Source organism: Myiozetetes cayanensis, unplaced genomic scaffold (genome assembly GCF_022539395.1).
Source record: "Myiozetetes cayanensis isolate MyiCay16 unplaced genomic scaffold, myiCay2020 scf27, whole genome shotgun sequence".
Classification (NCBI taxonomy): domain Eukaryota; kingdom Metazoa; phylum Chordata; class Aves; order Passeriformes; family Tyrannidae; genus Myiozetetes; species Myiozetetes cayanensis.
In genome coordinates, this window is record NW_026087488.1 from 4,977,270 (window position 1) to 5,000,431 (window position 23,162).

A 23,162-nucleotide genomic window follows, 5' to 3' on the forward strand; every position below is an offset into this window, starting at 1 on the left:
AGTAGCATAATTACTGTTTTCTGTACTAGCTCTATGTCTGAACAAATCTCAAAGCCTGGTTAGTTTTAGACTGCTGTGTAAACGTCAATAAAAATCCCAGAAGTGCCAGCTCATCAGCATTCTCAGGCACAGAAATGGTGGAAATATCACTGCATTTCCATGCTGTTAACATCAGGCAAGGAAGTCTTCATTCTTCTGTCTAACCTTAGAGTTTGTAATAAGGTAACATCTCCCCCAAGTGAATGCTTATTATGAAAGCTAATTAATTGCTTTCCAGTAATGAGAAGTCTTTGGTGTTCAAAGAAAGCAAAATTCACTACACAGGAATTAAACAGTGTTTATTGAAACAAAGCTCCCCCCATTTAAAGACCTGTTTCTGATTAACATCGTTACAAATAAAACCAAAGAAACTGAACATACAAACATACAAAATATGTATAGGAGGAAATGTGAGCTAAAAAATCAGTCAAAAATCCATAGTATTAATTGAAGAGAAAACTAAAGCAATGCTTTGTAGTTGCCTGGATTTCCCTGGGGGATGGAGAGTCAATGCTTATCTGCCTTCCTCAGAAGAGACAATTTTGATTAATATCAGACCCATCTGACTCAGTCTATTAAACCCTGAAGGAAGGATATTCTTCAGATATAAGAGATATGTCTTTGATTAATAATTCTACCATATTGCCATTCCAAGCATTAACAACTGCATGGCACCTGTGGAAAGTGAAAGCCTTTGAATTCTATGGAAAGGAACTAACTTGTACTAATAGACCTGTTCTCCTTTGTCCACATCTGATAGCTGGATGACACTCTTCCTCCTACCCTCTGCTGAACAAGTCAAAGTGTCAAGGTTGTCACTACTCCCTTGCAAAGAAGACAAAATGGTTACATAATTCAATTTTACATAAAGCGAGAAAGCAAAGTTACTTCAGACATTCTGAATGGTTTGTCTCAAGACCCTGGCAACTGCCTAGAGATTCCTCTTTAGTGCTGTCAGGAGTTTAACAGACCACAGCTGTCTACAAAACAGTGGCCATCAGAGTGCACTCTTACCTACCAGGGGCGTTATCTCCAGAGAAATGCATCAAATCTCTTAGCCCACTACACTGGACTACCAGGGACCGTGTAACTAATGCCAAATTGTCACACACGGGGTGGGGGAAGAAGCCAACGAAACGTTATCTATTGAGTTTTTCCTGGAAGTTTTTTAGGTTCAATCAGCCAGCACCGGCCTCCTCACCCCAGCTGAGCATTTCTCCTGATGTTGGCAATCAACCTCTTGCTGTACTCCCTGTAGTTCACGGGTTTGACGTCCATTGCCGTGGCCTTAATACGAGATTCATCCTGCGAGAAGAAATTTAGCATGTAAAAGAAGAACACTGAGCACTCCAGGCATTTGGTTCTAAACTCCTTCTGCCCCAGTAACTTACTGCTCTTGGTATCTGGGTTAGCTGGGAGTGCCAACACGACTCCCAGTATGTTGTTTTCATTTGAAACCAGCCACTCTTGATGAACCTGAGAGGGAGCAGCGTGGATCCCTCCTTCCAGTGCTCAACATTGACAGTATTTGTGTGATCCTTGGAAACTTCTACTCACTGTGAGCAAGGGAAACCTCTCCCCACAAACATAAGAGGAGGAAGTCACCTCCTATGGAGACAAGTCGAACTACAAAAGCCACATGCTACACTATTTGCCTTTTGGGCAATACTTACATTGTAAGTCTCCAGTTTCACTCGGATCCTGAACTCATACGTGTTGAAGTTTGCATTTTGGAACACTTCTTCAAACGCCTGCTCGTTCTGGGGGAAGGACAAAGACAGGTATCAGCTGCAGGCACTCCAGGCTCCTGTGAGTACCGTGAACTTTGAGAGCAGCTCAGCTTTTGTGGGGGTTGGCAAAACAGCGGAACTACCTGGACCACACAGGCAGAGCTGAGTCTTCCATCACATTTTAGATGCCAAAACCATAAACCTTAAAACTTTTTAAGTAAAAAGATGAAAGCTTTCAAGCTGCCTAAATAAAATAACATACAGTTGCACCCAATCTGCAACCGGGTGTACAGAAAAAAATATTATAAATCTACACAAGATTCTCTCGTGGTGCCAAACTGGCTAATTCTGATTTTCTGCTGTGATCACAAACACCGACAGAGTTAACTATTTGCCCATTAATTGCCTTATTAGGCATTCTGGTTTTCTGCTTATCCATCAGGCTGTGTGTATCCTTCACACCCTGACACAGACCTGCTTAAGAGGATGCTCTATAAAAAACGTGGATGCATGTTTTGAACATGCTTTTATAACCATTAAAAGACTCTGTCATATTTATAACATAAGCTGCTTCTAATTACCATATGAACACTAAACATCATCATCATCATTTATAATAGACACTTTGTCAAAACAGTAGAAAAGGAGCAGGCAAGTTGTGGAGACTGTGAAAAAAAAAAGTTTATTTTTGTAACAATGAGTTGTAAAAACCTTTACTGACATTCAAAAAAAACCTGCAGCCCCATGATGATGCCGACAAGTAATTATTAATGCATTTATCTACCAGATGCACTTGACTTGATCAGTCACTCCAGCAGCAGACAGAGCATCTGATCTGGAACTGAACCCACCCCAGTTCCACTCACATTCCAAGTGTTACATCTGCTGTTTTTCACTGCGTGCAGCACTATTTTACACTACACAGTAAGTCTCCTAAGGTTTAGAAAAGCACAACAAATGAAGGTGAACAGGAGTAGCTAGTTTCCCAGATTGCAGAACTCAGGCATATCCTTCCTGAATATTAAAAACCCTTCTTCTGACCATCCTATGGATTAGAAGATAAGAGAACTCACTTAATAAAGCATTTGGCTTCGCTTTCCAGCTCAGTCACAAACCATGTGAACCATTAGTGAGCTGAAAATGCCCTCAGCAAAGCAGTCACTGCTACCCCACATTACCTCCTTTGGTAACTAACAAGCCCAGTGGAGAAGCAGATGAAAAACCTTGCACATGTATCTGTGCTTAGCGTGGTCACTGGCTGTACATGAACTCAAACCATACTGTGAGCAGTGAAAAGACTCCCACCAATTTCACAAGACACTGCATCAGCTCTATCAGAGAAAAACCACTAAGAAAAGCTTACTGCAAATGCATTGAGTACCATTTTTAAAGGCTCATAAAAGTGTCAAATCAAAACCAATTTCTCCTGGAACACAAAGCATTCCCGCTCAAGGGCTCACTCCATATTATGTTCCATTTTCTATCCTCAGCCATTTCCATTAGGCAGCTCTTCAAAAGACATTACATGTTTGTACTGGTACATAGGATCTGCTGTCTCTCCTTCCCTACCCAGTTCTCTTCAGCATGAAAAGTGACTAAGAAATTTTGTTTAAACTCCAGCAGAGATTAAGCATGGCTGAAGAAAGAAAATATTGACAAGTTAAGAACGCCTGAAAATGGAAACGCAAAAGTGCAAGCACATCTAATTAGAATTCCCCAGGAAGACATCTTCCTACAGAACAGAGGTCTCTAGCCTTCCTAATAGCACAGAAACTCAGCAGTCCAGAACCACAAGCTTTGTACACCTCACCTTTGATAGCCAGAGTGCAGGAAATTTCCAAAAACCATTCCTGCATATAAATTACAGGAAAACTAGCCCCACTTTGCAGAGGCAGAGGAGGACTACAACACTGTCTCAGAGTAATGTCCTCAACAATCCCTCCTGATTCATTCCCCTCCCACAGCCAAGCAATGGGTTAACCAGCAACTGGGATATCTGTGGAGTCCTGGAATCAACCAGCCTTAGCCTGGGAGCACAGCAATGCTCATATGCAATTCAAGAACTTATCATGCATTCCACATCGTCATTTAAAAGCAAAAACAAAGCCATGCAGTTTTTTTACAGTAGACAAGTAAAAAAAAAAAATCAGAAAAATATTATTTTGGTTGGAAGAAAAATGCAGCAGAGAAGCACAGAGTGACAAAGGGAAGATAATACTGTCTGTTAGTGTTTAATGACTTACAACCTTAAAAAACTGCTCTCATCTGTCAAAGAAAGATCAGCATCTCTGCCAACGACCCATTTTACAAGTCATGGTTTTCATATGACCCACAAAGTCTCTGATGAAGTTTGGTGGGGAGAGAAAAGCCTTAGCAGAAGTGGGCTCACACACATTAGTTCAAAAAGCTTCCTGCCTACTTACAAAGATACATACAAAGTGTTCTGGAACTTTTTGGTTTTGTAAACAAATTTTTGGAACACATTAGGGATAATGTTGTCAGCATTCATTGCTAAAACAGGGTTTTTTTGCAGATTCTTCCAATCCAGGTACAATGATAAAACAGCCTCTTTTCTGCTGGAGTCAACATGTGTTAAAGCTGTCAGTCCTCTAAGGGCTGTGGCACTATCAAGTAATCAGCTGCCTCTCAAGGTCCAGGTGATGAGGACAGGCTGAGCTCCAGCTTTCAGCAGCCAAAAGAGCTCAGAGGTAGACAGACTGACTGTGGGAGCAAGCTATGGGGGAAACCAGGCAAATCTCTGTTCTCCAGGCAGATGGCCCGTGGAAAATAATCCTGAGGAGAGTAAACAAGTCCCTGCCAAGAACTTCAGACAGAGAAGCAATGATTTGTGAACTTGAAAAAGATACTGAAGTGCAACATCTGGAGAACAACCTCAGGCTGAGCTGAGCTGGCCTGTCACCCAGAGAATGGGCAAATCAAACTCTTGACAAATGAAACAGAATATCCCTTTCTTTCATATGGCACTTTTTACGTGTTTTAATTAATGCTCTTAATTTCCACGGCAACTGCATGAACATAACCCACTGCCTTTGCCACGTTTGCTATTCATGCACACACAGGTATCAGACCATGCTCTGGTGTTCCACACAAACCTTATATCTTTCTCACAGTTGCCTTCTAAGTCAACCTTACAAGAATATTTCCTTCCCAGAAGGACCAAAAAAAGGCAACAAATTTGAGGACAGCCCAACACAAGATACGTGAAACGTAGTTCAACGTCTAGACATACAGGAAAAATGTAATAAGATAATTGACTGACCTTTTCCTTCAGTTCTCCCAGGAAAGCTGCACTTTGCCCAAGAATGAATTCTGCCGACTCTTGGAAACAAGTCACCCACTGATACTCGAGACAGTCTGCAATGGTCACCTAAAATACAACAAAAACCCAAAAGGTTATTTTGTCCAGTTGCCTATTTCTCAAGGAAAATAGAAAACAGCACCAAAAAAAATTATTTCACAGCTACAGGGAGTTTTAAATTTCCAGTAACTATCAGAACCCTATCTGTATGTACTTTCAATCACTGAGGGTGAAAGGCAGTGACTTACTACCTTTTTTTAGGCACCACAGAATGCCATATAACCTAACACAAGTTAATATTGACAGTAGGCTGTGTCACAGGAAAAGGCCAACAAGTGGTGCACAGTGGTACACACCAGTAGATATTCAGCTGTGTCCTGCTGTCACTGATGAGCTGTGAGCAAAAACAGGTAGCCCAAAACAACCACCACCAAGGGGGACAACAGTAACTCCGCAAACTGCATTTACTTTGTACATATCTGAGTACTTGAGCACAAACTCACGTCACACTTTGTTATGGTACGAGGAAAACCAGCAAAACATTCAAGGACAAGGCAGAGCACTAAAGACCAAGTGCCGGCCTCACACGCATGTCCTGGCTGCTTTGACAATTAGGAATGGGGAAATAGGAGACACACTGTTCTGAAGGCCTTGAATGCACCCTCAGCATCCCCTTTATATTCTACGGCAATGACTCGGGTATGTAAAGTAGTTCCTAGAAGTTATCTAATAGAAGTTATTCGGAAGCAATTTGTGTTTTAGTGAGACTGCAGGGATAGTTCCCTTTTCTCTGCATGCCCACCTGGCAGAGCATTTTTAAGAAGCAGATACAACTGTAGTTGATAATGTGAAACAGAAAAAGGTTCAATGCTTATGGTGTAAGTGGGCATCACAATAATAATCCTCAGACAACTTTCTGAAGTAGACTCCATTAAAGCATGAGACAGAACAATACCTACCAAAAAAACTGTACTAAATATAGGTAGCAGCTGTAAAAGTGCAATTACTGCTCTCCAGAAATGCCATTTTACTTCAGTTTATCTTCACTACTGAAGAGGCGGAGGCCATCTGTACTCTGCACTGCATAGTACACTTGGAAACCAGAATCAACTGAGCTAGCATCAACTTTTTGGCACGGAGAAAAGCTTTTAATTGGAGCACTAGGAAAACAAACTGCTAATCAGCTCAATGAAACATCCCTCGCTCAGGTACGGCTCACAGACCACCTAAATAGCCTCTAACCCGCAGGCACCACGGGCAGACAGGCAGCACCAACACCCCGCTCCCGGGAAGATTTCCGCTTGGGCTGCGCACAGGGAAGGCGGCAGGACACGCCCTCTGCTCCAGTCCACGCACTCACCAGGAGCATCATGCGGTACTTGAAGTTGGGGAACTCACGGTCGCACTTCTCACAACGGTAGAGTCCGTTCTGCTGGTCTATCACTTTCTTGTTGCAGTCCTGCGAGGGACATGCCTGGTACATGCAGTTCTCCTTGCGCAGATGTACGATTGTGCCCACACAGCTAAAATAATCTGCCTAGGAGGGGTGAGCGTGCAACATTAGCCTCAAAATACTCAATGTTTTCCAATTCTGAATTAGCTACAAAAGCAAGGCACCCATACTTGGATATTTAGGATTAGAAAGCTTAACAGCTATGGATTACTGGGAAACTGTAAATCAGCCCCTCTGTTGCAATAATTTTCAGGCTTCCATTATGTTAATAAAGCCCCTACAGCAAGATTATTTTGTGTTTCCATTGCAGGAAACTCCAATTGCTAGGTTTTTCTTTAGATAAAGCATATTTGATTCTCCATTGTGTCTGTTCAAATCTCCACTTTTTCACAGGATTAAGATTCTGCACTTTCCTACGCTTCTTTCGGGAACCAATACAAAAAACAGAAAGCCTATTGTGTAGTGTTACAGATAAGCATTTGATTAAACTATAGCCTACAGAACAAAATACCCACTCACCACACTAAAATAATCATCATAATGGTTTAAGACCACGGTCAAGTCTTTCAGCAGAAAAACAGAGGTTGCTCAAGAAGCATGTGCAAAAACTGTCACAGAAAAAAGCTGAATTACAGGTAAAGTGGAAGTGTTCAAGGCCAGGTTAGATGGGACCCTCAGCAACCTGATCTAGGGGGTGGCATTCCTCCCCATGGTGGGGGAAGTTGGAACTAGATGATACTTAAATCCCTTCTGACCCAAACCATTGTATTATTTCCAAAGATTTTTTTCCATGGACAGAAGCTCTTGTGTAGCCCAAATGAATTAGCACTTAAGTTTGGGAAAAAAAAAAAAAAAAGAAACGTAAAAATAAGTCAAGAAGCAGTATAAGCCTGGAGAGGTTTCTGGACTGGAAAGCCTGAGACCTGGGGTTTATTACCAGCTCTTCTATTGACCAAGTGTGCACCCTTGAAAACCACTTCCTCCTAATGCACCTGTCTCTCCTAGAACACTCTGTTTATATAAACATCTTTGGGGTGAAAACATCCCCCCTCCATTTACACAAGGCTTAGAATTCCTTTGCCAACACAGTATCATCTTGCATCAGCAACAAGCTTGAATTTATTTGAAAAACAATAAAATTATTTAATAGCATAAATTCCAAGAGAGTTAAGCACATACTGCTCAACACCTGGACCACTTCAATAAGCAGAATATCTGCATAAAGTCTAGCTTTTTTATTTCATCCCCAATACACAAGGCTTGTACTAAGTGGCCCTGCTTTACCTTATCTCCTTGTCCCAAGTTCTCAGATTTGGCTTCAAACAAAGTTTTCCAGTTGGTATTTGCTCCAGCTGCTGGCCCACCCCTCACATCAGAGATCGAGGCACATTCCAGCAGCTGCCCCTCAGAGTCAAACCTGGAACCACAGAGATGAACTTCTATTTTTGGACCATACAGACTTTATCAAAAGCTTACGTTTATTTTCATGTACTCGATACATGAGGGATTTTTTATCAATGATTGCAAAGGAAACAATTACAGTAATATGTGTATATTGCAAACAAAAATAGCATTTCAGAATAAGTTAATAGTCTGACTTAATTAGCACTGTATTTTATAAACCCACAAAAGGAGGACAGCTTTGTTCTATATAACTGCAATTTGTTTGCCAGCTAGTGGTCAAACCACGCACTGCACACTTCTTAGAGGCAGGCAGATAACAAGATTTAAGGGCATCAAGATATTTCCATAATTAAAATTAAATTACATGGTACCATTATCTTCGCAGCAGCTTCGAAAGAAAAAGCAAATAGCATAGAAAAGATTATGCTTCCTCTGTTAAAATAAGAAAGCACAGCTCTTCACCAAAGGGTTTGTACTGCCATCCCATTGTGATGGGCTTTGTGATTTCAGAAACACACCAACAAGGCTCCAAAAATTGAACTTAATTAAAGTGTGACAGTAATAGCAAAGACCCACAATCAATTTTATCTTAAACAAGCCTCTGAAGCATGGGAGAACCACAGCTCAATGACAAATGGAGGATGCCATTTATTTTATCCATGTTTGGGTGATGTAACCAGAACCTAAAAAAAACCCAGGATTCACGAATCTGATGCTGTTGGCACTTAATCTTATTCACACACACCACATCTCACCATATTTGTAGTTACAGCAGACAATTAAACAACTACCTACAGGAGATGCAGCAAACCAAGAAATCACTTTGTTTTCCTCACCATAAAATGTTATTTTGCTATCTGAAAAATATCTGGTACGGACTAGACACTGGAAGACGTCAAATAGTCCCTCCATACCAACTGAGTGCGTATCAGATTCCACACAATGGAAAAGCCTGTGGAAAAAAAAAAACCTGTTCCCTCAGATCATGCCTCAGAAAGTGGAGCTGGTCAAGCCTGATTTCATGCTGCCTTCCAAGGCTTTGGGTCAGCATGCACTACTCCGATTTCAATTTTTCAAGGTCTGTCATGGAATTAAAAGTTTTTTGAATTGAACAACTTAAGAAGGACAGCCTCCCAGGCTCTAAAGGCTTCCAAGTAAGAGAAGTTTCTATAGCCTTGGAAGCCATATCCTCTGCCACCTTTCCTCAGTGCTATAAAGACTGCCCAAGTACAGAGAAAGAGAATAAAACAAATACTCTGCAGTAGGTTGAAATAAATCAACATAAACACACTCATACCATCCTCGGAGTTTAAAAGCCTCTGGGCTATCGGGGTTGATGACAACTGTACTCGAGGACAGGACAGACAGGCTTCTACCACCAAAATCAGAGACTCTGGCTCCTTTGATGGCAATCACAGGTTGTCTGGAGCCATCAAACTGTTCAGCCTGCATGTGTGAAAAAACAGAGAGCATTAGCAGCTCGTTACAGTAAAGGTAGTGAACTTGTGCTCGTAATTCACAGATCAAAACTATCTCAAAGGTATCTAAAAGGTGAGATTTTGAACGATGCCATTAGGAGTTTAAGCAAAGGCAGCTAACAATTAAAGGTGCAATCCTAACACCACGTTTCCTGGGGAACCAGAGAATCCTTAAGTCACACCATCGGTGTGTTAGAAAGGACTGGTCCCCTCCATCAGCAGTTTTACACCAGGATTTCAGAAGGAGAGAAGGGTTATGGGAATGGAAACAGGAGAAATTGTTTGGTCATATTAGACTCCTCAGGAGATCAAACAACTTGCTCAGCTTGACTGAGCCAATCATGCCCATTCTACTACCACTTAAAGAGGAGAGGAGCAGCTATGCTGACCAAACATTTTTTCTCAATTTTCCATTTTCTGTTTTTTTCTCATAAAGTTGCTTTAATGCTGTTCAGCTGCCATCAGTTTGTTATCTGAGAAGTCTGATACTACCAAAGAACGTCGTGGCATGAGTGAGGTTTTAAAAGGTACAGGTTTTCTGGACCCCTACACCACTCAGAAAGCAAAGGGAAGATCATGTGCTTAAAGATTACAAACAAGCTGGGGTTGCAGTAGCATTCACTGTATCCAGGAGATGCAAAAAGAACAGAAAACATATCCCAGCAGTCATGGCAATGACTGTTATAAAGGACATAGTGATTCTAACCCTAACTGTGCCAGCTGCAAGCCACACATCACTCCCCCTCAGTGCTTGTTGAGGTCTCTATTCTACAAGCAAGCAAAGAGATTTAATTTTGTAAAATGCAGACCCTGATCTCTGTTGGAAGTTATGCCAGGAATTGAATAGCAGTAGTCTCTCCTATAACAACCTGGTTCAACCTCAAGACTTTGTGATACTGAACTTGAAGTTTACTTCATTTATATCAGCAGATGGTTAATGGTGTGTAGGTACCTACAATATCAGCACACTTGATCATTTAGCCATAAAGCATCACTGTCAAGCTGGCAGGATCACTCCCATTTTATAGACTGGAACATAAATCCCTAAGTATCTATAACAGCAGTGGAAAACAAAGTAGCCTGTTAAAAAGATAAGGAAGCAGTTTACTGCAACTATTCGAACTTTCACTTTCCAAGGCTCTGATGCTTTCAACTCCTAATCTGAGATACAGCCTCTCAACCCCCTCATTACGCAGCAATTTATGCAGGATAACATGCATCCCACCCTACAAATAAAATTCATCTCAAATGAGACAGCCATAGCCACCAGGCTTTTCCATAATCAGACTGCAACTCATACCTTTCCTAAACCAGGAGCCCGTTACCTTCAGTGGTTTGGCTTGAGACATAATGTCTGCAGTTGTTCAGAACACATTAGTCAGATCATGTCAGCAGTTTGCCAGAGAAAGGTTAAGAACATCACACCTGAATGCAACCAGACAGTCTTTCACCTTCTCTCGGCCCCTGATCCTTAAAAACCCAGGACTGTGTGAGTACTGTGCCCATCTCAGATGACAACAGCACTTCCTCACCCTACACAAAGGAACCTTTGCTTAAGAACAGGTAAGAGAGCACATACCTCATTTCCCCACAGCGTAGCTGTCACCAGCTTCCCTGACGTATCCATCAGATGCACGTTCCTCTTTGAAACCTCCCTATTGTTAGCTTTCACTGTAATTTTAGTGACATCTTCATAGCTCTTACAAATTCCAATTACATCTGAAAAACAGTTACAATTTACTTAGAGTTACTCAAGGGTCACAATTGGGGAATACAAGATCACAAGAGAAGAACTCAAACCTACTGTCAGATTTTTACCTTGTATCCTAGCTCCCTATTCAAATGAAATCTGATATGGAAATTAAATGTATTATGGTAGGAATGCTCCACTACAGAACCCTTCAGTGCTTTAATTTTGTTGACGCATTCATTAAGATATTCATGAATGCAAAGCCTCACCACATTAGAGAGATCAAGGCATTGTACTATCTTTTCCCATCACATTCTGTCAAAGGACTTCAGTCCTGATCATGTAACACACACTTGCTGTTAAATCACAAGCAAGAGCTTTCAAAGTGACTGTAACACAACGAAGCAACTGGCTCACGCCTTCACGTAGCCCCACAGCCTTAAGCAACGTAAAAAAGTCTGCATGTTTGGGTACTAAGAGCTAATACAAACCCCTCTGCACTCCCTAAAAATACACCATTTTTAGTATTACAGCTCTACCTTTAAAATTCCCAGCGGAATGTCTCTGAATCACAGGCATCTTGTGCCTCTGAAACCTGAGAACCCTCACCCCCACCCAAGCCTCTTGATTTTTCCGGAGTACTCTGCCCAACAAATTACAGAAAAACAAACCTCCAATACTCCACAAAGCAAGCCAAAACAGTCATGCAACTTGGACTTGGATGCCATGAATTATGCCAAAATCACTACAGAGATAATTAGATAGCGAAAGAAAGCAAGACCACAGAAGGTATGAAATGCACACGTGCTGAGCAAGGACGTTTTTCTTTCAGCCCATTTTCTGTGGAAAACAATGATTATAGTACAATAAACAAGTATCATTTGCCATCTTTAGTTTGAAGCACAGGTTTGAAGAAAAATCATTATATATTGTTAGAGAATGGGGCAAAGACATCTAAAGAGGAAAACTGTCTGAGACATTTTTAATGGCAACCACCACTGGACAACTTCAACTAAGAGATGGTAACACTCAAAGCCCCATACGCTCACTACCTGCCCTATATTCGGGACACAAATATAAAACTTCAAAGCTTTAGAGTTCGCCATTTTTCTACTTAGACTGACCAACAATCGAGTCTTTGGGCGTGTTCTCCAAGTCAGAGATGGATACAAAATCAAACTGAACAGATGGAAGATGCTGGGCATCATCACAGGGCACAACTGAAGTCTCATTAGTGAATGTAATCTCATAGTCATTCTTAACAGCTGTATATTGCTTGTTAGCAGTCTTCAAATTGCCTTTGGTAAAATAATATACCTACAGGAGAAAGCAACGAAACGGAGGATATTATCAGTAGTCAGAGAAAATAGATTGTGTTCACCTTTAAAAATCCTTGCTATGCTGAAGTTCCTCTTTTCTAGCTCCTGTCAGTCTAGGAAAGCACAAAGATACCATACCTTGTTCAATTCAATGAGTGGAAAGAACTTGTCTGCTTGATCGTTGAATGCAGTAGCTCTAATCTCGCCCTGCAGGAAAACAGGAGAGCTGGTCAGGACTGAAATTTGGCATGAAAAAAGATAAAAAAAAAAAAAACAAATCTTTGCAATGTTAAGTGGCATCAGCTCTGCAGACACAGTGGGGTCTGCCAGGCTTGCTCCAGGCATGTGAGAAACAAACAACATTCTCTTCACATCTGTAGTTATAGCTAAAATGACATATTCTACACCTGACAATCAAATCTCACATTCAAGTCTCATTAGTATATCTACTGCTTCAGAATAAAAGGCATAAGAACTACATCTATCATATATACACCTCTGAAAACGCCAGCAAAAGTGGCATTGATAAAATAAATTCAAATAGACCCCGCAGCTCCACAAGTTAGCATGCAGTGTATTGTGATTCCCACTCAGACATAATGTTTTTACGTAAGAATTAATAACAATTACACTGGATATAAATACTGTTTTTTGAAAAAAAAAAAAAATTGAATACAGACAGTATGCAGAGAAAACAAATGCCTGGTGACAACACGTTACTTTATTAACCTCACATTTTATACTCAATATAATCTAGCAGAATCTTGTTTGTTTTCACGACAGAAGGCTGTAATTTGATAAGAGGTTTGACAAACTGCAAGTTTAGTTAGATTAACCAGATACCATTCCCCCAACAAACCACAGAGGAAATTTCTTAGTGCCGCAATAATTTGTACTCTTGATTTCTTCATGAAAATTGAAAGCTTGTAACTTGGAGGCAACGCTCCTCTCACTCCCTGTTTTGTAAGGTGTAGCTCAGCAAGGATGAAACGTCACTCCCAATCTACAGGAAACTACCACAATGCTCAGTATTAGACTGTCAGTTTGCATAAACAACTATATTTTGAAGCTGCAAAAATCCAGTCACACGCTATAGACTTTGATGAAAAATAATCAGTAATGCTGCACATTTAAGACTCCATTCTGGATAAAAACTGGCACGTTGATGCGCAACTTAATGAATGCAGGGATACAAGTTTCTGTAGCAATAAAAAAAAAATCATTTCCTATAATACACTTTATTTCTCCTATTCTGTCTTTATGAAGGGTTCATCAGCATCTGGCATGCATTATCTTTGTCTCAACATATGACACTTACGCTTTCATCAACCAGCTCTATGGAAAAGAGCTTTCCTTCACCACGGGAGTTGCTCCACGTGCGGATCTGGCCCTTTTGGGTAACACGAGCACAAATGGTCCACCTGAAATCGTGCAAGAAATCACTATTCTGTGTCTTTTTTTTTTTTAAAGAGGCTGAATTGACAAACCCTTGGAACCAGAATGTCACCATCTAAAAGTCAGAATCTTCCCACTGCACCTCAGCAACTCTACCTGCTCTCCCCCTGCTTTCTATTTTAATGGCCTAGACCGTTAAAGGCAGAATGTTGTAGAGAAGGCAACAAAGCAGCCATAAAGTATGATAATAATAGTGAACAATCCTTCTGCATAGAAGCAGGCCTCAAATCTTTTACTCTTCTAGGGTACATTTCTCACACAGCAGTTTGCCTGTTCTGAAAAGCCACACTAGAACTCAAGAGCTCAATTATAGGATTCGCATTTAACTTGGGTAATCAAATCAGTTTGCATAACTTAAAAATGTCATTCACTAAATAATTACATCCTCATGCTTTTCAACAGCACAGTAGCCAAAGTGAATAGCTTACTGAGCTGTTTTGTCATTAATTTACCCAAAAGAAGGCTGCTTTAGGGAAAAAAACCAGAGAAGTCAATCGATTTTCAACTAAAATATTAAAAACCTATCAAGCTCAGCAGGGCAGCTGCACCAAGACAATGCCAAGACAAATCTCAGATTGTTGGGAGTGTTGATGCAATTTAAAAAGATAAAAACAAAAAACAAAAAACAAAACACTCTCCCCCCCTCCAAATAAAACCCCAAACAAGAAACAAAAAAAAAAAAACAAAAAAAAACCCCCCAAACAAAAAACAAAAAAAAAAAAAAACCAAAACAAAACCCATCAGCTGTTTCTATGGAGTTTTTTTTTAAATTTCTCTGGGTGGTTTTGCGGCTATTGTTGGGTTTGTTTGTTTGAACTTAACCAATAAAATCAAAAGAACTCAATGAATAATTTGACAGGGATTCACACACAGAAAAGCAAAAAGAAGCTATTGTTCTCTCATGCCTGTGACGTGAGTAATGCCTGGAAAACCAGGAGAACTCACTTGGACTGGTATGGATTCAAGCTGGCAATTGGCACCACTTTGGCCTGGGACCCTCCTGGTGTCTTCACTGCACTGGGAGCACTTGCTTTCCCAAACTGGTTGGAGGGAGCGTGGTACTTGGGAGCAGCAGGACCTTCCAAAAACCACACAAAAGCAAAAAGAATTTCAGTCTTGTGCACAAAAGCTGGGCTAAAACCAACTCACGGTGCAAGGTCAGGCAGAACTTCTCCCACCACGCCGTGGGGAGCCACACAGATGGTGAAGTTCCACTGAACACTCTGCTCCTGGTCACAAGTATTTTCTAGGCTGTAAAATGCTACAGAAGAGACACTCTCAGCCTTTAGAGCACTTGCACTGAAAGTGGAGATGTGTCCAGAGTCGACCACTTAAACAGAGTTTAAGTGGAAAGCAACTACTTGGCAGTAAATTCTCTAAAATAACAAAACACAGAAATGTCTGGGTTGTAAGGGACCTTAAAGATCATCTCATTCCAATCCCCTGCCATGGGCAGGGACACCTTCCCATTTTCAACCTGGCTTTGAAAACTTCCAGGGATAGGGATGGCACATTGAATTTTAGACCTGCACCACTTGGGGGAATAACTAAGAAATGGTACCCCACAACCACAGAGTTTTCTGACACAAAGGGATACTGCTAGATCCAAACTCAATCTTGTCAATGTATAAGCACAAAACTCTTATAATCAGCTTTAAGTAAGGAAGGGGAAGCTTGTTTTCTGCTGCAAGTTTCTAAGCAAATGTCAAAATTTTACTATTTAAAAATACTTCTTAAACACAGGGGTAAAGAATACAGACAAGTTAAAGCAGTACCAAGAGTTAGAATTGACAACTTTTTAGCTCAAAAAAAAAAACCAGTCTACAGATTGACATTTAAATTGACTGCCTCTTTCAGTATCTCACTGAAATCTTGAGCAAAAAAAACCCACGCTTCTAGATATACTACCAAGTAATTTCAGTCCTGCACCACCTAAACTGTTTGGCCTCAATATCTCATCATCAATAACACACTTGTTGGCCAGCCACAAACTGCAGCCTAATTTGTGTGACCACAGGATGAAGCAGTGTAAACTGAATAAAGTTGTTTCCTTTCTATTTTTCCCCCCTTGGGGAAGAAGAGGGAAGTGAAACAATTTTTTTTTTTTCCCTTTTACATCCAGGTGTGCAGTAGCCTCTTGAGATAATTCACCTTGTCAAGCACGGGTTACTCTTAATGGAGCATTTCTTGTGCAACACCATTACTGAAAGGATTCTATTTAAATTCAAGCTGTAGTTACTCACTGCACAAATGGAAACCAGAATTCCTGCCCAGGATTACTCTTACCTGCTCCTGACAAATTGCCATTTTGTTGCTGGGGTTTGCTGGGTGCTGGGTTTATTGCTGGAGCTGCAGGTCTTTGCTGCCCTTGCCCTGGTAATCAAATGAAAAAAAGACCATAGAGTAGAGTAGGGAGCACATTAATTAAAAATACCCTTCAGCCTTTTAGGAAATAAGATTTGCATGAAAAAAAAAATTAAAACATAGAGAATATGCTAAAATTGAGGTGTTATAAGACACAGCAGTAGCAAGCTATCTGTTGAACCCTACCATGGAGGAATTTCAGTCAGATCTTTTTCCTCAAGCAACTGCTTGCTTCCTACTTGGAAAGAATTCAGGGCTGATGGTGATTTAAAAGGACATCCCTGAAGTAATCTTGACAACTTTTCAGTGTTTATCGGCTGCTATTGCTCTGACAGGTAGTTTCTGCTACTACCTAACAGCTGAGATAAAAACTGTAGAGAATTCTGTCTCAAAACTCAGAAAAGGCCCAAAATCCGCTGGGTAAAGTCAAGCCTGAAGTTAACTCAAGACAAAGAAAACACCTGCTGTATCTTATTTCTGAAATATGGAGATATTTAACATGGGGGTGATGGAGTTATCACTTCAGCATCCACCAGGGCCCCTCTTGGCACACAGCAGTACATTGCTTAGGGAGCAAACTGATGCCATAGTAAGTCTGCATCATCCTTTTTTTTTCCCTCCCGATTCCAGGGCTTTTAGTTGCCTTAAATCGATGATAAATTACAAGAGAAAGAGCAAACAGCCACATCTAGAGAAAAAAGTACATTAAAAGACTAATGTACCGTTCAAAAAATTGAATTCCTTTACAGAATAATTTGCTTCTAGATGAGAAAATATCCAACACTTTTGTCCCTTTGGACACAACTAATTCTTAAGCCATTGGTTTGCAAGAAGATTTAGGCCTGAGCAGGCAAAGCCTCCCTGATTTGGGATGTGAGGAGGAAGATGGTCAGGCAAAGTGGAAAAGAAGGTCAGGCCAAGCCAATAAACACGAGGAGGAACAAAAGCAGGGAATCCCATGACAGAAGGATGGTACAAAACTATGGCAAAGGAGCAGAAGCAACACAAGGAGACCCTGATGTGGCGTTGCCTGATGTGGCACAGCCTACAGAGGTAGCCCTCTGGTTATTTTTAACCCAAAACAAGGCCCTTGCACAAAAACCAATCTGCTCCTCTAACTTGCCGCAGTAGAGTCACATCGGTGAACTGGTGACAGAAGTCTCCCTGGCAACAGCATGACGTCAAACAGCAAAATGTGTATTTACTGCAGGTTCCACTAGATGGAGGAGCCAGGTCTCACCCTCACTCAGTGGCCTCAGGTGCTCAGGGGGTCAGCACTCAACAGCCAAATTCGTTTTGTGCAAGAGAAGGCAGAAAAAAACCCAACAAAACACATTAAGAGAAAATTATGTTTGGTCAGGGAAAGAATATTCAGGAAGAACAGGAATGTGCATATGAAACAGCAAGAGGCTTCCTTGCTACTTTTGTTCCAAATGTGCTTTTTTTCGCTAGGAATTTGTAATTTAAAAAAAAAACAACCACCAGAAACCAAACCAAAGGCCACCACATACATTAGAACACTTGTGTGTTATGAAACACAAATTCGCATTTTAATGGCTTCCTACCCACAGCAGAGTGTTTCTCAACAGAGTAAGAATAAATTCACACATCTGTGCATGTGTTCAAATACAGAAGCAGCAGAAATATCTCTCCAATTTTCTCGCTTGTAGAGCCTAGGGACTCCTAAACTGTGATTTTTGGTGGCTGGTGGCCTACAGATCACTTAAAGTGCTCACAAAACCGACGAGACTGCCTGGTTTTCGCTGTTAGTTTTTATTAGCAGGAGGTGAAAAAACCACTCGAAATAGCTGATCACATTTTTGCCTTATACAGTGGGTTAGGCAAACCCAAGACCTTTAGCTGAAGCTGCCCCACAGCCCACTCAAATGTAATAACCATGTAACAGGAGTGCTCTGCTTCCAATAATTTGTTACCAGGAGGTTCTGCCAGGGTGCCATGACCTGCCCCAGAACTGAAGCAGCACAGAAGGGAGGGGAGAGAAGGGATGAAAATGGACTTTGAAAGAGCTCACACCTAATCACAGAGGTGAGTAGAACAAGAATAAAGAGTTCAAGTGAATGTAGAAGTATATAAACATTTCAACAGTGAAAGATTAATGACAGAAGTTAAACATAAGTAGCAAGTAATTGTCATAGGGAAAAGAAAGTCCAGCATTGGAGTAACTTGAATGAGATTAATGACAGTAATAACACAACCATCTAGTTTTCAACAAGAACTAAACTGCTCAGCCTTAATTTTCAACACTATTATGAAATGCTGCCTGAAAAGTTTTTATGATTTGTAGTAAGAAGATTGTGTCTCCAGCTTCCTTGTTAGGCAGATTAACCACCTACTGCTCCTGCGTAAAGTGGCCAAAAGCCAGCTTCTCACCCCCCTGGGTCCCAGTGTGCTATTACAGCCTGGGAAAGAATATTCCTTAATCCTAGGTCTGGCAATTTGAGATCTGTATTTCAAGTAAAACCAAAAGAAGGACTAAAGACCCATTTTTTAAATACCTGAATTTTTTTTTCTTTTTTAATGGAAACCAACAAAGTACACTTAAGACGCTCGTTCTGCGTTAGCTGAGCGTTCCTCAGAAACACCATTTCTTAATATATATGGGAACTTAAAGAATCTGCAACTTGAAATACACCTCTGCCATTGTATCAAGGCCTTCGTGACAAATCTGGCAGCCTGCAGAGCACCAAGGCTGGGTTAAGCAGACTTAATATAAACTATTACCACCTTCCGTAACAGAATCCTTATTTAGTACCAAATAAAAGGTTATGACGTCTGCAGAATAACATCAGTACTAAAATGAGATACACATCACATCAATTTTGGCACCTCTTAACTATCTAGTGCAAGCCCACACTTACTATGACCACAGACCTGTGTCATCTCCAAAAGCTTTTAGATTTGAAACCTTCACTGCTGAGTACTTTTGTAAGCCCAAATGAAGAACACAACTTTGATGAGAGTAATGGTAATTTTACCAGAATTTATAGTCTTAAAGGTATATTTTCAGCTCAGTTCTGTCAGAAACCACGTTCTCAGTCGTTTCTAAGCAACAATATAACTGAAAAACACTATAGTTCACAAGCTCTTGTATCACATAGGCAGGGAAATGGGAGAGAGGCACAAAACAGTCTGCTCAGTAGCTATTCTGAAAATCTTGGTCTCTACAGCAACTGTGGGATTAAACCATAAAATCTGAGATGTCAACACATTTTTTAAACAGCAATTAGCTAAGTAACTATCAAAGGAACAAAGGATTCTTTGGGCTCATTTAACAAACGCCCCTCTAATTCCCTTGGAAAAAGAAAAGTTAATGAAGAACGATGTCTTTGCCTCTGCAACAAAGCCTAATTCCTATTTCAATTAGTAAAGTAGATTTTTAACCAGATCAGCAGTGTATCTACCACCACTGTTTGCCCAAAATATCCTACACAAAACTCTTGCCACCAATATGTGGTACCTTAGTAATAAAAACACACTAGATTTGCATCTACTAGACAAAAAAATGTTTCAAGAATGGATATTTGCTATTAAATTTCAGCCATTATCTGTATATACATCACTGACAGAGCTGTTCAAATATTTTCTTTATGTGGTTATTATTCTCCCTCTTTTTTAAAGTTCAGAACTGGAAGAACAGAGCAGAACAGACCTCTGAATGTATCTCAGGGGGAAAAAAGTGTCTTAATCTAAAAAACATTTGCCTGAGAAGCACAAGCTCAGCATGTGAAAAATGAAGAACACAGCTCTTATGCAAAAGAAAAAAACTAAACAGATTAATGACAGGTCAGGTTAAGGTCCACCCAGTGCATCATCCTTTTTGGGATGGCAGGCTAGGAATGGTTGCTTAGGGAAGTCCGTGCTGGCCGTGTTTCCATACCAGTCTCTCGTCTATGTACTTGGATCAATCGAGGTTTTAGTGCTTCCTGCACCTAACATCCATGCAGAGGATGTATTGTTATGTTTAACAGCCTTTAATGGATTTCTCTCTCAAGTCTAATTGCTTTTTGAACCTGTGCCAATTTCTGGCACCCACCTCAACAAGTTCCATGATTTAACTGTGCAGTTCGGGGGTGCGGTGCAGCCTTTGTTTTAAAACCACTGCCTGACAATATGAGAACTAAAGAGCATCAAATGAATGTAGGAAAGAGAGAGAGAGATTCATCATTCTTTATTCATCCCCCTCCACGCCATCTTATACTTTTATAGATCATTATTCCATCTTCCTCCTGCTGCTTTCTTTCCAGACAGAAGAAATTATAATCTATTTGATCACTCATTATGAGGAGACATAAAATAGCTTCCGCTTACTTACTGGAACTCAAGGCAGAGACCACTAACATATAATAAAAACTTGTCAATGTTGTAAGCTACAGATACTCCCAACACCATGGGGAGACTGAAGCTTCAGCCACAGTGTAGAATTTATTAAAATATGAACAAACCCCATTTTGTGTTACACAAATAGAACGGATTTCCAAGGTCTGGACATCACTGTTCCAGGCATAAGGAAATGGGCCATGTTCCTCCACTGTCAACTTAAAACTGCTTTTATTAAGTGGAAGAAACAAGACAGCTGGAAGGCTCTCAGAGCAGATAGGAAGGTATTTGCTTACTGACACTCACCTTCATTGTATGGCTGTGGATTGCCAATAAGCCCACCAACCTCATTGGCAGTTTGCAGAACATTTACATCCATCAGTATAACCACTCTCCTACAAGACAGAACAGACAGCAACAACGGTTTTCACCCCCTCTGCAAGTCCATCAGACTCCTTTGCAGCAGGTAAGAGAACCAAACATTAGAGGTTGATTCCTTGCATGAAGGATCTGGAAGAGAAAAGCTCTCCACTGTCAACTTAGCCCTCTCTCTCGGGGGACAAGTAGGCTTGAAGCAGTATCACAATGCATCAAGGACAGATGATGACAGGAACAAAAATAGCTTGAAACAACACTGTGTTTTGAAAGTATCAAAACCATAGCAGGTTTTACAAGAGAAAATACATTCCCTGCTCAATAGCTGTTGTGTTCTTCCCACAAAAAACGCCGAATAAAAAGAATACAAACCTTGGTTTGTATCCTTCTAGACACATACACAGTTTTTCCATAATAACTTCACCTGGATCCCTTCTCATTTTGCAGTATCCTATCCCCTCAAAAGTTTTCTCCTCTCCTGTTTCCTCAAATTTTAATAAAGGGCTAGATTCCACAACACCTAAGTAACAAGATATCTTTGCTGTTTCTTTTCCACAGCAGACAATTTTAAGTGAATATTAATGAACTGTACTTAAAGATTTAACACAGATACCTTCCATCTTTCAGGCTGTTGACGATGAATCTGTTAACCTGGCAAACACACCGCGCTGACAAGCGCTCATCTTCCACCAGGGGGTTCAGCTGTGTTGCCAGCATGAAGGCTGCAGGAACAGAGGGAAAACATTCAAACAACTTTCACATGCCAGCCCTAAAAGGGGCTGCCATGGCTGGACACAACTTTTCCAGTTGTATTCCAGTCAAGTATTCCCCTGGATCTACAACGTGCTCCTTTTGTTAAGACACAGAAAAGAGTGCAACTGCTACCAAGTCACCAAAACTGAGCATTAATTACTCTGTGGGTATTCCCCACACTTCAGAGTGCAGTGGTAGCTAGAATGATTATACATCAAAGAAGTGAGAAAAATATTAAGCTAAATTACTTTAAAACCACTGTTACATGTATTGGTTTCTGTATTCTCATTTTCCCTTCTAGCAAGTGAATTGCTTAAAGCTCACAAAGAATGTCCCAGAAGACAAAAATTCCACCTAAAATGGTAACATGCAGTTGCACACTTCAGAGCCTGTGGCCCAGTATAAGCCACGTTCTCCTTCAATATTCGTTCCATCACTTTGCACCCAATCACTAGACTGGAAACTTCATCACCATCAGCATCTCCACACTTGAAAGAATCTCACTGCAGCTTGTCATACTCACAGGACAGCGTGTTAACCCCATCACTCATCAGCACCCTGTAACGTGGGGGCCCAGTTCCTGTAGCGATAGCTCGTGTATTCTGGGGGGAGGGGGAGAACCAAATTACTTTTTGTCATTTGTTCAGAAAGTTTTCAAAACCAGAAAGTGACACGGTCAGCAAATGGACTTATCTATTCAGCTCCTTTTTTTGAGCGCTAATATCAATGGCACAGCCCAAGTAATATAAAACAAAATTAGAAGAGTTAAAAGGACGACAGCCTGGCTCGGCTTCTCCGCAGAGGGAGTTTAGCTGCACTCAGGAGCCCGCGGGAAGCACATGCAGACACGGGGGACTGGCACAGGAGAGGAGGGACAGCACTCACGACGACTTGCAGCACGGGCTTGGAGACGTTCTCCCCCTGCATTATGGCCTGGAAAATGAAAGGAAACGAAATGTAAGAGACCCTCGGAGAGGTGCCACCACCCCCCTCGGGAACGCCCCGAGACCCGCAGCTACAGAACCGCAGAACCCAGGCGGCTGGAAAAAACCCAGCGGGACCATCGAGTCCAACCCATCGCGGGTTGTACCCGCGGAGTTGAGCGGGAACTGCAGTGGAAGGGCCTGAAGGATGCGGGTACGGCCGTCACCGCTGGACTCGGCCGGGCCTGGCACTTCACCTCCCGGGACCGGACCGGGCCGGGCGCGGTGTCCAGGCCCGGCATCCCCTCCCACCCCCTGCCATGACCAAGCCCGCCGCAGCGCCCCCCGAGCCGCCTCACCGCGATGGCCCCCTCGCTCAGCCGCACGCTCATCGTGCCGCGTCCGCCGACAGCGCCCGACGCTCCCGCCGCTGCCGCCAAATCCTCCGCCGCCGCCGCCGCCGCCGCGCCCCCTCTTTCCGGCGCGTCCTCGCGTCAGCGCCGCGCGTCACCCGCAGCACAG

General features: G+C 41.6%; 1 protein-coding gene across 1 annotated transcript; it reads right to left on the reverse strand.

Moving 5' to 3' along the window:
- Nucleotides 1-317: 317 nt before the first annotated feature.
- RPA1 (replication protein A1) lies at nucleotides 318-23,117 on the reverse strand. Its single transcript, XM_050321836.1, has 17 exons — nucleotides 23,000-23,117; nucleotides 22,603-22,650; nucleotides 22,241-22,319; nucleotides 21,578-21,686; nucleotides 20,896-20,984; nucleotides 16,174-16,260; nucleotides 14,833-14,965; nucleotides 13,751-13,853; nucleotides 12,571-12,639; nucleotides 12,238-12,430; nucleotides 11,003-11,142; nucleotides 9,243-9,391; nucleotides 7,826-7,958; nucleotides 6,449-6,625; nucleotides 5,050-5,157; nucleotides 1,713-1,799; nucleotides 318-1,344 (listed from the first exon to the last, which is right to left on the reverse strand). The coding sequence occupies exons 1-17, from the start codon at nucleotides 23,030-23,032 to the stop codon at nucleotides 1,237-1,239; spliced, it is 1,845 nt and encodes a 614-aa protein (XP_050177793.1). The 5' UTR covers nucleotides 23,033-23,117; the 3' UTR covers nucleotides 318-1,236.
- Nucleotides 23,118-23,162: the final 45 nt, after the last annotated feature.